General features: G+C 44.0%; 1 protein-coding gene across 1 annotated transcript; it reads left to right on the forward strand.

The window, feature by feature from the left end:
- The first annotated feature begins 21 nt into the window (after window positions 1-21).
- Window positions 22-3,400, forward strand: fbxo36b (F-box protein 36b). The gene is made up of 4 exons (XM_024010103.2): window positions 22-420; window positions 800-908; window positions 1,950-2,122; window positions 2,617-3,400. The coding sequence occupies exons 1-4, from the start codon at window positions 325-327 to the stop codon at window positions 3,001-3,003; spliced, it is 765 nt and encodes a 254-aa protein (XP_023865871.1). The 5' UTR covers window positions 22-324; the 3' UTR covers window positions 3,004-3,400.
- Window positions 3,401-15,730: the final 12,330 nt, after the last annotated feature.

Below are 15,730 nucleotides of genomic sequence, written 5' to 3' on the forward strand. Positions count from 1 at the left end.
GATTGGGGCCTAATGAATTTATTTCAATTGACTGATTTCATTATATGATCTGTAACTCAGTAAAATTGTATTCACTATAGCTCTTTATGATGAAATGTTTTCATTGACTCAAGTACCAGGAAAACTTAGCTTTTCATTTATACACAGCTGCAAAAGTGACTTCAAAACCAAGAAGATGTTGTAAATTTTTGCATTTGTTACATTGTAGCATGTTGCGGCAGGAAGGAATATTGCAGCAGGAGGGGTTTCGTTACATTCTAGCACGGTGGAAATGAATTTAACGAACCATTTCGTTGCCATGGCAACCCAAACCAAGCGTCCAAAATGTCGACTTTGCTGGGGAAAAGTTTATTTGAAGTCAGTGGTCAAGGACCTGCACCCAATAAAGACTTCTTCCAATTTTCTGTTACCAAGACAGAGGTAAATCTTTTCGTGTTATGTCCTCTCTAAAATGTAAAGTATTTAGAACATTTTTTCTTAGACATTTCTTAGCTAGCCATTTACTGCCTTGCCCTTTCATTCTCTAACGCTACAGTAATCTTTCAATCTTAGTTTAGCTAACGCGTTAGCTAGCTATAATAACGTACATGTCAGTAACGTTAACGTTAGACACATAGCAATATAATCTAGTAGTAGCTTGCTCGGCTAACTAACAAATAAGGCTATGCCAGAAAGCTTGCAACTAATAGTTAAAAGTAAATAGCACTCGTAACAAATAGTCAGCAAAGCAATTTATCTAGCTAAATTGTTCTAAGTAAATACTGTAATACCACTTGCTCTGCAATACTCATATTTTCAGGTTATTTGGAGATGGTGGAAGATTTCTTTGAGAAGAGATGGTAGGAACACAAAGCCAGGAGAACTGAGGGAGTCTCACAGTGACTACTTGGATAACAGCCTGCTTCAGAGTAAGGTGCCCAGTGTAGCCCTCAGCCCACCTGCTCAACTTACAGCCCAACAGCTCACTAATAGCAATATAGATAATAGCGTAAATGCCCAAAATAACCCTATGCCCTCGAATGAAGCGAATTACCTTGCTAAAAATGACTGCTTTGATTGTAACCCAATCAACCCCTAATTAAATGATACTATTCCAGGCGGCTAGTCGGCAGTTCCCACATGATTTAGGTTCACAGGTGTGTCAGAAGGGTAGTTCCCAGGAGGGCAGAGGTTGTAGAGGCAATGGCCTAGACCAGGGCTCTCCAACCCTGTTCCTGGAGAGCTACCCTTCTGTAGGTTCTCACTCCAACCCAGACACTGGAGAGCTACTGTCCTGTAGGTTAACTCCAACCCTGTTCCTGGAGAGCTACCCTTCTGTAGGTTTTAACTCCAACCCTGTTCCTGGAGAGCTACTGTCCTGTAGGTTTACACTCCTGAAAATGTACAGGAAGGTAACTCTCCAGGAACAGGATTGGAGACCCTTGGTGTAGAGATTGTGTCCATTCACGGGTGTTGCGTTTTTTTAAGCATCTTTTACTAGAAAGACTTGAAATCGCCTAGTTGCTAGGTCAGAGAGATGGGGAGAATCTCAAAACCCATTGGAGATGGTCAGAGGGGAGGGAGCTCTGACTTTCTCATCCAATGGGGTTTGAGAAGGAGAGGGGACGTGAGGAGTCAAGGAAATGCAATTGAGATTCTCCCATGGTCTACTGCCCTTGTAACGGACTTTGGCTAGGTTGGGCACAGCACACAAAAAAGTTAAGCAACGTCCCCATTGGTGGGCATGAGGCTAAGTGACTCTGTTGACAGGTGCTGTCTGTGTGATCAAGTAGAGCTTGCTGAGGGGAGGACGGCTCATAATAATGGCTGGAATGGAGTCAGTGGAATGGTATCAAACACATCAACGACGTGGTTTCCATGTGGTTGATACCATTTCGTTGACTCCATTCCAGCCATTATTATGAGCCGTCCTCCCCTCAGCAGCCTCCACTGGTGTGATGGTTTCCTAGGTCAGGTGAGTGTGGTGTTTGGCCCACGGATCCTTCAGTACAGCCAGGCACTATGTCAGGGCCACTATGACTACCTGGAGCGTCTGCCCGACCCCCTGCTTCTCCACATCCTGACCCATCTGGAACTGGAGGACGTGGCACGGCTTGGACACACCTCACACAGGTTCAGGAAGGTGAATAGACCCACTCTGTCTGTGTGAGACTCGGTGCATGCATGTACTGTAGACAGTATTACTGCCTATTTATTTTTATTTTTTTACCTTCATTTAACTAGGTAAGTCAGTTAAGAACAAATTCTTATTTACAATGACGGCATACCCCGGGCAAACCCTCCTCTAATAGTGACGACGCTGGGCCAATTGTGCGCCCCCCTATGCGACCCCCGATCACGGTCGGTTATGATACAACCCGGAGTCAAACCCTGTGATGTAGACTGTTTACTGCCTTTGATGTAGACTGTATGTGAATCCTTATGTAACTACATGGACATATCTGACTGTAGTTATGTGTTTTCCATATTCATATTTCCATATTCTGTTGGTTTATTTTCTGTAGTGAATCTGTTGTTTTTGTTTGTGGTTTAAACCTCTGGTGAGTTAACTGACTGAATGATTGACCGCAAACTCTGGTCTAGGTCCCTAACCACTGTTCCCTGTGTGTCTGTCAGCTGTGTCGTTCGGAGGAGTTCTGGGAGCAAGCGGTGCGCGGTCACTGCGGCACCGTGTCGGCCGAGGTGGAGGCCCTGGCCCTGGAGCTGGGCTGGAAGAGCGTCTTCTTCACCAGCAAGCTGCAGCTGCAGAAACAGATCAGCCGCAGGAGGAAGAGGAGCCAGAAGCTACTCTGTACAGACCCGGAGCGCTATGATGTGGACACAATGGTGGAGCGCAGTGAGGACCCAGAGAGCCGTGCTGCAGATATAGAGCCAGGTTCTGATTCGGACCCTGGGCCGGAGCAGCTCTGTACAGACATGCAGCTCTGTGGGGTGATTGCGGGCCAGGGTCGTGGTGTGGCACAGGGGGACTGGAGCTCTGATTCAGGGAGCTCACTGAAATGACGTCTGTTTTATCTTTACACTCTAAATAGGATCCTTGAGGTTTTCATGCAGAGGAATAGAGGACGGCTTGATCTCGGGTGGAGACAGTACAAGTCGTTTTTGATACAAATATGATGACTGTTGAATGTTTGTTGAATTCATATTAGTTATGCTTCTTGTCTGTCAGTCGCTGTGTTGTGTTGGAAGACAGTTTGTCTCATAGACTGTTGCCTGGCAGCAAAGGATGTTGGGGCAATGGCTGGAGATGTTAATATGCATTTTTACCTGCTGTTGCGTTGTGTTGTACATGTGCCATAATCTTTTTCCTTATACATTTTTGCACGAGCAGGACAATACCATTCAGTGGAAGATTCAGGGAGGCCACGTTTGGTAAAAATAAAAGGATTAAAACCTGCCAGCTGTGTTCTCATAACAATTTTCTTCCTATTTGATATTGTTTTGTAAATATATGTTATGTATTTTTACAATGTTTAAAATATAATAATATTTTAAACATGCTCATGACTTAAACCTACAGTATATTCTATATTAAATCCTTATCTCAGCTAAATAACTTGAGGACCAAAGGGTTCAATCATTTTAACATCCTTCTAGTTAATAATAGGGAAAGTGTTCAGTCTGATCTCCACTCATGGACCTTCACAGTCACTAGCGACACACCCTCCTGGTGCAGGTCAGATGTTCATACACACACACACTCAGCACAGCACACACACCTAGGAGCACAATAAATTGCTCCACCTACTGTTAAATATAGAATTTTGCTATGCTGAGAGGCAGGTGTTAACTCTCAGAACAGTATTCCACTAAACCCACAGATTAGGAGGCAGTCGATAAAGAATCTGTAACTAAATGCATGGCGGTGGTGACACGTGACAGAAAATACAAGGCAAAGATATAGAAGGTCACAGTTACCTGAAGCAAAGGGCTAAACCACAGTAGAGACACCCATACTGTAGATGTTGGCACCAATAACTTGGTTTTGTGAATTCTTGGTTTGGCAAGTTCCACATTTAGTTTTCACCCCTGTGACCTGCCAGAATCAGCAGAAGCGATGTCCAATGACTCCAACTATGATGTGACAGTGGAACAGAATACAGGTAAGATTTGGCCATTTTTTTCTGCTGTTTTTCCTCCCTGTAATTTTTCTTTCGTCTCAACCTATGAGTTTGCTCTATCTTGGGTTTACAGTCATTGTATTGTCATTGACGTCCTATGTGGTTGATCAAAGTATCAAAATAATCTCACTCATGCCTTTATGTGGTTTAACTTCACATGATATTTCTCAGGGTTTCTGTGTCTTTCCTCTACTCAGGCCTTTTAAATGCTACCATATCTGGGGATGACGTAGGGCTGCTGGACACAGTGAAAGTGTGTGTCCACGGGGGCATCTTCCTGACCACCTTCTTCTTTACCTACCTCATTGTGGTGACAGTGTTCCACACAGCCGAGCTGCGCCGCAATGTCCGCTTCGTTCTGCTGTGCCAGCACTGTGCCTGTGTGACCAGCTTCAACGCCGTGTGCACCGTCCTGCACGGCCGCCGCGCCCTCCGCGTGCCCATCAACCGCCTGACCTGCTGGGTCCTTTTTGACTTCCAGGTGGCTCTAGGCCGTGGCATGGGCATCACCCTCACCCTCATGGCCCTCAACACCTGTCTGTCCATCCTGCGGCCGCTCCACTACCCAACGCTAGTGCGTCGCATTCGGTCTTCCGTCATGGTGCTGGCTTGGTTCGTGGCCCTGCTCAACCCGGTTCTGTTCACTGTCCTGGCCTGCGCCCAGTCCTCTTGGGCCTATGTGGTGGAGCTGGACCCCGTGTGCTCCACCACGCTGGAGAGTCCCGCGTCTCGGTTCAGCAGCCTGGCGCTGGTGGTGTTATTGGTACGTGCTCATCTACATGGAGGGCTGCCGGGCAGGGCATTTCTCCCGCTCCAACAGCAGCGGGTGCCGCACCATCCTGATCCACATGCTACAGATKATCCTGTACCTGCTCCCTCTGGTGCCCATCATCACCAGATGGAAGCACAATATTGCCACCACAGTGACCAACTTTGTGGTGTTCCTAGTGGGGCAGGCACTCAGCCCTGTGGTGTACGGCCTGTTGCCGAGAGCTCCGGGAGCAGCTTCCCCGCTTCCTCCCCTGCTGGACAAAAGTTTTCCAGACCTGCAGCGGCACCACAGAACCGCTCTAGTACAGAGACCCCCACTCAGCAACGATCTCCAGAACCGCTCTAGTACAGAGACCCCCACTCAGCAACGATCCCAAAACCGCTCTATACAGAGACCCCCACTCAGCAACGATCTCCAGAACCGCTCTAGTACAGAGACCACATCTGCAACGATCTCCAGAACCGCTCTAGTACAGAGACCCCACTCTGCAACGATCTCCAGAACGCTCTAGTACAGAGACCCCACTCTGCAACGATCTCCAGAACGCTCTAGTACAGAGACCCCCACTCAGCAACGATCTCCAGACCGCTCTAGTACAGAGACCCCACTCAGCAACGATCTCCAGCAGCTCTAGTACAGAGACCCCCACTCAGACGATCTCCAGAACCGCTCTAGTACAGAGACCCCACTCAGCAACGATCTCAGAGCTCTAGTACAGAGACCCCCACTCAGCAACGATCTCCAGAACCGCTCTAGGTACAGAGACCCCACTCGCACTGGAACTGAATGATCTCCAGAACCGCTCTAGTACAAGACCCCCTCTGCACTGGAACTACAAGATCCAGAACGCTCTAGACAGAGCCCACTCTGCACTGGACTACAAGATCTCAGAACCGCTCTAGTACAGAGACCCCACTGCACTGGAACTACAATGATCTCAGAACCGCTCTAGTACAGAGACCCCAGCACTGGAACTACATATCTCCAGAACGCTCTAGTACCAAGACCCCACTCTGACGGAACTACAATGATCTCCAGAACCGCTCTAGTACCAAGACCCCCATCTGCACTGGAACTACAATGATCTCCAGAACCGCTTATAAAAGACCCCCACTCGCAATACAATGATCCAGAACCGCTCTAGTACAAGACCCCACTCTGCACTGGAACTACAATGATCTCAGAACGCTCTAGTACAGACCCCACTCGCACTGGAACTACAATGATCTCAGAACCGCTAGTACCAAGACCCCATGCATGGAACTACAATCTCCAGAACCGCTCTAGTACAGAGACCCACTCTGCACTGGAACTACAATGACCCAGAACCGCTCTAGTACAGAGACCCCACTCTGCAAACGATCTCCAGAACCGCTCTAGTACAGAGACCCCCACTCTGCAACGATCTCCAGAACCGCTCTAGTACAGAGACCCCCACTCTTGCACGATCTCCAGAACCGCTCTAGTACAAGAACCCCCACTCAGCAACGATCTCCAGAACCGCTCTAGTACCAAGACCCCCACTCAGACTGGAACTACAATGATCTCCAACCGCTCTAGTACCAAGACCCCCACTCAGCACTGGACTCAAGTGATCCTCCAGAACCGCTCTAGTACAGAGACCCCCACTCTGCAATGATCTCCAGAACCGCTCTAGTACAGAGACCCCCACTCTGCAATGATCTCCAGAACCGCTCTAGTACAGGGACTGTAACCAGCGCAAAGACCACACTCAGCATTGGAACCTGTGCTACAATAAAGACTAAAGCCAGTATGGAGTCTGCTTCAAGTGAAGGACCTGGAATAAACCTAGAGAACACAGCAAATACAGAAACCACAGTGTGCACATGGACCAATATAGAGAATGAAGCCAGTGACGTAACTGAAACCAGTGGACTGACTGAAAATAGTATAGAGACTGAAGCCAGTGACGTAACTGAAACCAGTGGACTGACTGAAAATAGTATAGAGACTGAAGCCAGTGACGTAACTGAAACTGACTGAAACTAGTATAGAGACTGAAGCCAGTGGACTGACTGAAACTAGTATAGAGACAAGTGAAGTGCAATCGTATGAGGACATTGTATGATGATTACTGAACCCGCTGTAGACAGTGGTGGCGATTGAACATGTAGAATCGTCGGGAAAAGAACAGATCAAATGTAAAACACTTCTTGGTTATTGTTTGGTTTTCACATTGTATTTGGTATTGCGTGTTGTCTGATTTAGACCTGGGTTCATGTCACGTTCCTGACCTGTTTTCTGTTAGTTTTGTATGTGTTAGTTGGTCAGGACGTGAGTTTGGGTGGGCAGTCTATGTTTTCTGTTTCTATGTTGGTTTGGGTACCTAATATGGTTCTCAATTAGAGGCAGGTGGTTTTCATCTCCTCTGATTGAGARTCATATTAAGGTAGGTAGTTTCACAGTGTTTGTTTGTGGGTGGTTGTCTCCTGTGTCTGTGTCTATGTTGCACCATACGGGACTGTTTCGTTCGTTCGTCGTTTTGTGTAGTCATTTTCCTGTTCGTTCATTCTGCGTTACATGTAAGTCCTTACGTTCAGGTTTGTCTACTCCGTTTGTTGTTTTGTTTAGTTTTAAGTGAAGTTCGTGTTTTCGTCTTTACTTTAATAAATAATATGTCAAATCACAAGTCTGCATTTTGGTTCGATCCCTGCTACTCCTCTTCGTATGAAGAGGAGGAGGAACGCCGTTACAGTTCAACTATATCCGTATTCAAGTATTTGTTATTTAAATACTCGTTTTATGACCACTTTCCAATATTCCACWTCTCTTTGTCAAAAGAACCGGTGGAAATGGATAGTAGCGTTACATGTAGAATAAGTAACAATACTGAGCACTTTAAGATGTTGATTGATGATATTTCATAATATTGCACCACTACTTTCCCTTAGACCTCTCCAAAAATCCTCACAATTTTTTTTTTTTTTATTATATAAAAGTTTCCCACTTTTACAAAAAGTATGAGAACAGATTTAGCCATCTACTTCGGATATCACAAAAGATTTACTAGAAAATTCCAAGAATCTTCAAACAATATAAAGTAAACTTGGAAAATCAGCAATCAACTGTTGAACAGGAAAAAGGCTTCTATGGCTCTCACGCCTCAATTTAATGTTGGAAGACCTGTAGTGATCCTATATATATTTTTATTGAACCTTTATTTAACTCGGCGAGTCAGTTAAGAACAAATTCTTATTTACAATGACGGCCTTGGAAAAGTGGGTTAACTGCCTTGTTCAGGGGCAGAATGACAGAGTTGATGTAGCAACCTTTTGGTTACGGGCCCAATGCTTTAACCACTAGGCTACCTGCCGCCCCTATAATCCTATAGTGATCCTGTAGTGATCCTATAATCCTATAGTGATCCTGTAGTGATCCTACAGTGATCCTATAGTGATCCTACAGTGATCCTATAGTGATCCTGTAGTGATCCTATAATCCTATAGTGATCCTACAGTGATCCTATAGTGATCCTGTAGTGATCCTATAATCCTATAGTGATCCTACAGTGATCCTATAGTAATCCTACAGTGATTCTACAGTGATCCTATAGTGATCCTACAGTGATTCTACAGTGATCCTGTAGTGATCCTATAATCCTACAGTGATCCTATAGTGATCCTACATTGATCCTATAGTGATCCTTAAGCTATTTTAGTTGTGTTTAATACATTTTTTTGTGATTGTGTGTTCCTCGCTGTTAAAGGGATACTTCAGAATTTTAGCAATGAAGCCCTTTATCTACTTCCCCCGAGTCAGATGAACCCAGTGGATCAGTGGAGGCTGTTGAGGGGAGGACGGTTCATAATAATGACTGGAACGGAGCCAATGGAATGGCATCAAACCATGTGTTTGATGTATTTGATACCGTTCCACCAGTTCTGCTCCAGCCATTACCACGAGCCCGTCCTCCCCAATTAAAGTGCCACCAACCTCCTGTGCAGTGATTACTATTTTTTATGTCTCTGCATGCAGTTTGAAGGAAGTTGCTAACAGCGTTAGCGCAATTGCTAACTTGCGTTAGCACAATTGCTAACTTGCGTTAGCACAATGACTGGAAGTCTATGGTAACTGCTATCATGCTAGTAGATACCATAGACTTCCAGTCATTCCGCTAACGCTAGTTAGCATTGGCTCGCAAAACGAACTCTAACTTATTTCATACTGGATGCAGAGACATAAAAGCGGTATCCATTATTTAAAGACGAAAAGACCAGGGTCCGGCAAAAACTGACGGATGTCCTTTGGATTTACATTAAGGGACATTTCACTTCTCTGCATCAGTTTGATCCTCCTGATGTAATGGAGGTGATGATGTAACGGAGGTGATGGAGGTAATTGGTAACTTAAAGATATCAGCATCAGTGTCACGCCCTGGCCTTAGTTATCTTTGTTTTCTTTATTATCTTAGTTAGGTCAGGGTGTGACATGGGGGATGTATGTGTTTTGTATTGTCTAGGGGTTTTGTATGTTTATGGGGCAGTGTCTAGTCTAGGTGTATGTATGTCTATGGTTGCCTAGATTGGTTCTCAATTAGAGACAGATGTCTATCGTTGTCTCTGATTGGGAACCATATTTAGGCAGCCATATTCATTAGGTAGTTCGTGGATGATTGTCTATGTGTAGTGTTTAGTGTCAGCACTATTTGTTATACAGCTTCACGTTCGTTTTGTACAGTTTGTCAAGTGTTCTTCGTCTTCGTTAATTAAATATGTATTCATTTCACGCTGCGCCTTGGTCCTCCTCTCTTCCACCATACGACGATCGTGACAATCAGGTCATGATGAGATTGGTGCCTCTTTGGTGAAATCAGTGTCTTCCTCGATTTATATACCCTCTAAGGTAAATATTCACCAAATCTATACCAACTGGTATTGATCCTAAAGATTTTAAAGTTATCCCCCTCTTTAAACCTGTGGATCCAAGATCCTTAACTAATTTATTATAATTAGTTAAGTCAGTTAAGAACAACTTCTTATTTACAATGATGGCCTACCCCGGCGACACTGGGCCAATCACGGCCGGATGTGATACAGCCTGGATTCAAACCAGGGACTGTAGTGACGCCTCGGGCTATATCTATATCTGTAATACCATTGTTTTTCATAAATCCCAGAGAAACTGGTGTAAAAAAAGAATGTTGAAACATTTAAACCAACATTGTATTTTATATGATATCACCAACATGGTTTCTTCGTAGAAACTACTCCACAGATATGGCTCTTTTACAACCTGAGGATAAAATCTTTACAGCCCTCGACAACAACGCTCTTGGCAATTTTCTAGAGTTATCCAAAGCGTTTGACAAGGTTGATCATGAAATATTACTTGCTGAATTACATTATTACTGTTTTCATGAATGTACATATAAATGCCTATATAATTATGTACAGTGCCTTCAGAAAGTATTCCTACCCCTCGACTTAGTCCACATTTTGTTGTGTTACAGCCTGAATTCAAAATGCATTAAATATACCCCATAATGACAAAGTGAAACACATGTTATTTAGAATGATAGAAAATTTATTGTAAATTAAATACACACATACTGTATCTCATTTACATAAGTATTCACACCCCTGAGTCAAAACTTTGTAGAATAACTTTTTGCAGTGATTTAAAGGTCCAGTAGAACCATCTTGAGCTTCATATTAAATCATTTCTGGGTAACAATAAAGTTACTAACTACAATAGTTTTAATTTAAAATGGTAAAAAATAAACAAAAACAGTTGTTTTTTTTGTCTGGGAGTGTTCTGAGTGGAGCGGAGAGGGGACCACAGTTAAGATTAAGGGAGGGGTGGGTGTAATCGGAAGGATTTCAGTTAGGATTATGGATGGGTTGGGGGTGGTGCAATGGGTGGGATTAGTCAACTGAAAGGTTATCGGAGGTTTTAAAATCTCTTTAGGCTAGATTCAATCCGGACTGCAGAGGTCCGCATTATAGCGCGTTTGAAATGTAAAAGTAATTTCCGATTGAGACGGAATACCGCGAATGTAGTCTCCGCAAACGTGGGAACATTGCCTGTAAATTTCAATCACGCTATAACGCAGATATTACACAGTCAGGGTTGAAGCTAGGCTTTTGGTATTGGTCTATAAAATTATTCCCTCATGTAATGTCATGTGTGAAGCAAAAACAACACCCATGCATTTTTTTTTTTAAGTCCTGTATTGATTGTATTTTCAACCAGCAACTATCGTGAAATAGTGCTGACACAACATCACAACATCATTCATCGTGAGTTGAGTCACCAACACGACAGCTTGGAACTAGAAGGTTCTATCTGCAAAACAAGGATTCCAAGATAATTGGCTTTAAAGTTCAGAACCCTTATTGGTTTGAATGGTGACAGCAATTTTTATATTGTATTCTTTTGAACTTAACAACATGAATTGGGGGTATTTAGAGTACTATTTAGGTAGAGAATATTGAACAGAACAAAGCCATGTCAATAACAACATTTTAACAAAAATGCACACAGAACTTTATAGTCCCAAACTCTCAACAGCTGCAGATAACACTCGATACGCTTGACTTTCGATTGAACAGCCTATCTAACCATAAATCTCAAGCCTTGAGTTTAAAAGATTACCCAATATTAACTTTTTGAGGTTATGCCAAAAGCTCTGGATCCAGTTTCAACTTATTGAACTAGCTTGTCCCAGATTCTTGGGCCTGAGTTTTCAAAGCAACTGTTATCCTTATTCACTCTAGTAACCCTCTCATCCCTGGACATCATTATATATGCATCACTGTGTGTGGCCAGGTGTCCTGGCTGGACTTACCAGGTGGCTCACTCTTCCAATCTCCATAAGGGAGTAACACAATATTTGACGTAAGAAAGGTTGTGAGTGGGTGTGTGTATTAATCTTCTAGACACGTGTGTCCAGTTTCTCAGGGTAAGGAGAAAATTCCAATAACGTCACACCAAACATACACAGAACATKTTTTAATTTTTTTAATTTCACCTTTATTTAACCAGGTAGGCTAGTTGAGAACAAGTTATTTATTTAACCAGGTATGCTAGTTGAGAACAAGTTCTCAATTACAACGGCGACCTTTCCAAGATAAAGCAAAGCAGTTCGACACAAACAACAACACAGAGTTACACATGGAATAAACAAACATACAGTCAATAATACAGTARGGGGGRAAAATCTATATACAGTGTGTGCAAATGAGGTGAGATAAGGGAGGTAAACGGTTGCCATGTTCTCTAGATATTAGATCTAGAGACATTTCATGGGATTGTTGCAAGAAAAGTATTGTGTCCAATGACGTTTAAAACATAGGACGTTCTGTCATGGTCCCGTGGAGGTTTTTGTTTAGTTCCCAGTTTTACATTTTTAGGACGTTGCATGAGGGTTCCAAAGAAACGTTCTCCATTTTTTTTTTTATAACATGTTTCTTTACACCCTACCACTTGCCATGAACCAAGAGGTTGTGAAGTCAAATCCCAGGTGAAGACATGTTGAAAAATTGTTACTGTATGAATAAACATGTGCAATATAATCATGTATGTCAAATATGGAAGTTGAAAGCACTGTGTGGGTATCCCTAACCTTACTGTCAGACAAAGTGTGATGAATGGGTTAGTGGTTCACCAACCATGTGACGTTTGTGTGACGTTGATGGAATATTCTCCTAACCTTCAGAAAACTGGACACATGAATCTTCCTGCAACGTACCATGAAATGTGTCTGGGTAAGTTCTGTTTGACGTTAAGGGAATGTTCTCTTAACTCTAACTCCAAAATATGCTAAATACTGTCGGTTCTCAGGAGGTTTTTTGCTAACATATATAGAATGTCCCCCTAACTAACAGAAAACGGAACACTCAAAAATCAGGGGAACATTACAGGTAACATAACAAGAACGGTCTGTCTCCCTAGAAGTGTTAGCTGGGACGTTACATTTCAACTTGGAAAAGGGTAAAGAAGGCCACAGGAAATAGATCACTAACGTGCACAACAAATTCACCAGTGTACATTTACCTCAGAAAGTGTTACATATGAGTCCCACTAATCCAGTTAACTAGAATAAAATAGCACTGCCTTCAGTGTTCATTTGTCAACACTTTTAAAAGTGTTAAGTAAACCTGATACAGAGGCACTAATATGTACACTGTGTCTGTGAGAGAATGAATGAGCTTCATTTCTGKCTTGTATCATTCTCTTGACGTGATCTAATAGTACCACTAACCTCTGTCAGCTAGGCCAGCCATAAAACGTGTCCATCAGATCGTCTCCTTTCTATTTTGATGTCCTGGATCTGTTTACAAGCCTAGTGATAAATACCCCTGTATTCCCTTTCCTCTTAGTGTTAGCTAATCTATCTCACTTGAGACATAGGATTATTACTGCTCCCTCAGATGATCAGAGTCCCTGGACTGCAAACCGGCCAGTAGAGGGCAAACCCTTTCAGCCAGAGACTATTAGCATCTATGGGACCCATAGCCGTGGTGTTTGTACAACAGAGTCAGAATGTATTAGAGCCACGAACGGGAGGCACAATACAGTATAAGTGTAGTAACCGGCTCTGACGGGCAATGTCGTACAGCAGTCGGATTAGTTGTTAGAGCATTATGAGAGCTGTGTGATGTCACCACGCACATATCAGATAAAGTAGCGTTGTGATGATGAGGTACCACTCATGGCTTATGAAGTGACTGTGCAGGTGTGTGTGTGTTTTAAAATCAAATCAAAAAATCAAACTGTTTTTGTCACATACAACAAGGGTAGACTTTACCGTGAAATGCTTACTTAACCAACAGTGCAGTTCAAGAAGACTTAAGAAAATATTTACCAAATAAACTAAAGTAAAAAATAGTCAAAAGTAACACAATAACACAACAATAACGAGGCTATATACAGGGGGTACCGGTACAGAGTCAGTGTGCAGGGGTACAGGTTAGAGGTCATTTGTACATGTAGGTAGGGGTGAAGTGACTATGCATAGATAATAAACAGCGAGTAGCAGCAGTGTACAAAACAAATGGAGGGGGGGGGTCAATGTAATAGTCCGGTGGCCATTTGATTAATTGTTCAGCAGTCTTATGGCTTGGGGATAGAAGCTGTTAAGGAGCCTCTTGGTCCTAGACTTGGCGCTCCGGTACTGCTTGCCATGCGGTAGCAGAGAAAACAGTGTATGACTTGGGTGACTGGAGTCTGACAATTTTATGGGCTTTCTTCTGACACCGTCTATTATATAGGTCCTGGATTGCAGGAAGCCTGGCCCTAGTGATGTATTGGGCCGTATGCACTACCCTCTGTAGCGCCTTACGGTCAGATGCCGAGCAGTTGCCATACCAGGCGGTGAGGCAACCGGTCAGTATGCTCTCGATGGTGCAGCTGTAGAACTTTTTGAGGATCTGGGGACCCATGCCAAATCTTTTCAGTCTCCTGAGGGGGGAAAAGGTTTTGTCGTGCCCTCTTCACGACTGTCTTGGTGTGTTTGGACCATGATAGATCGTGGGTGATGTGGACACCAAGGAACTTGAAGCTCTCGACCGGCTCCACTACAGCCCCGTTGATGTTAATAGGGAGGCCTGTTCCCGTGATGTGTGCAGAGTGAAAGAGATAAAACAGTGGTGTGCTTCTTCAAAACTATACGGTTGGGAGGAGTTGCTGGAGGCCACTCCAGGACATGAAGCAGATGGGGGATTGGTGGTCTGATTCTTAACTCCACCCCCAAACTAATCCCGCCAACAATCAGCAAGTAAGGTTATGGCAGGTCAGCTAAGATGACAGGTCAGCACTAAGAAGAGTGTGAGAGAGGGCAACCAAAGCATTTACCTGAGCATGATCCTCACAATGTGTTAGTGGTTGGTATGCGGGAGATCTGAAATATGTGCTGCTTATAGTTTATTTGTCATGGTGGATTTAAATTATATATACATTGTTATCTATTAAGTATATATTACTTATTTATTATACAGTATTTAAAAAGTCTCCATGCACTTCACAAATGTATGAAAAGTTATGTGTGTTTTTGTACGTGTGTGTTACTGTGAGTACATTTCAGTCCCTGTACGTGAATTTGTTTGTTGTGTAGGTGTCTGTGGGTATATAATAATATATGCCATTTTAGCTGACGCTTTTATCCTAAGGCGTACAATCATGCATTTATCACACGTGTGGCCCAAATGGGTATCAAACTCACGACCTCGGTGTTGGAAGCACCATGCTCTACTAGAGGACATAGGTTGATCCAGGTGTCCATGTCAGGCCAGGTGTCCATGTCAGGGAGTGTAGTGGTACGCCACAGGGATCCCACGGGAGTCTGAATGAGATTCTCATGTGGTGACCTGCTGCAGTGGCTGCTTACCTCACGCCACCTTAATTCACACCACCTTACCACATCCCTCCCTACAGAAGACTAACACCCCTCCCTACAGAAGACTCGGACTGACACCCCTCCCTACAGAAGACTGACACCCCTCCCTACAGATGACTGACACCCCTCCCTACAGAAAGACTGACAACCCCTCCCTACAGAAGAGTGACACCCCTCCCTACAGAAGACTGACACCCCTCCCTACAGAAGACGTTGACACCCCTCCCTACAGAAGAACTGACACCCTCCCTACAGATGACTTGACACCCCTCCCTACAGATACTGACACCCCTCCCTACAGAAGACTGACACCCCTCCCTACGAAGGTTGACACCCCCCCTACAGAAGACTGACACCCCTCCCTACAGAAGACGACACCCCTCCCTACACGAAGGTGACACCCCTCCCTACAAGAAGAGTGACACCCCTCCCTACAGAAGACTGACACCCCTCCCTACAGAAGGTTGACACCCCTCCCTA

Source organism: Salvelinus sp. IW2-2015, linkage group LG19 (assembly GCF_002910315.2).
Source record: "Salvelinus sp. IW2-2015 linkage group LG19, ASM291031v2, whole genome shotgun sequence".
NCBI classification, from domain to species: domain Eukaryota; kingdom Metazoa; phylum Chordata; class Actinopteri; order Salmoniformes; family Salmonidae; genus Salvelinus; species Salvelinus sp. IW2-2015.

Coding starts and splice junctions, on each gene's coding strand:
- fbxo36b (XM_024010103.2), top strand. CDS start 325: ATGTCGACTTTGCTGGGGAAAAGTTTATTTGAAGTCAGTGGTCAAGGA. Junction 421..799: donor TTTCTGTTACCAAGACAGAG/GTAAATCTTTTC, acceptor TCATATTTTCAG/GTTATTTGGAGATGGTGGAA. Junction 2,123..2,616: donor CCTCACACAGGTTCAGGAAG/GTGAATAGACCC, acceptor TGTGTCTGTCAG/CTGTGTCGTTCGGAGGAGTT.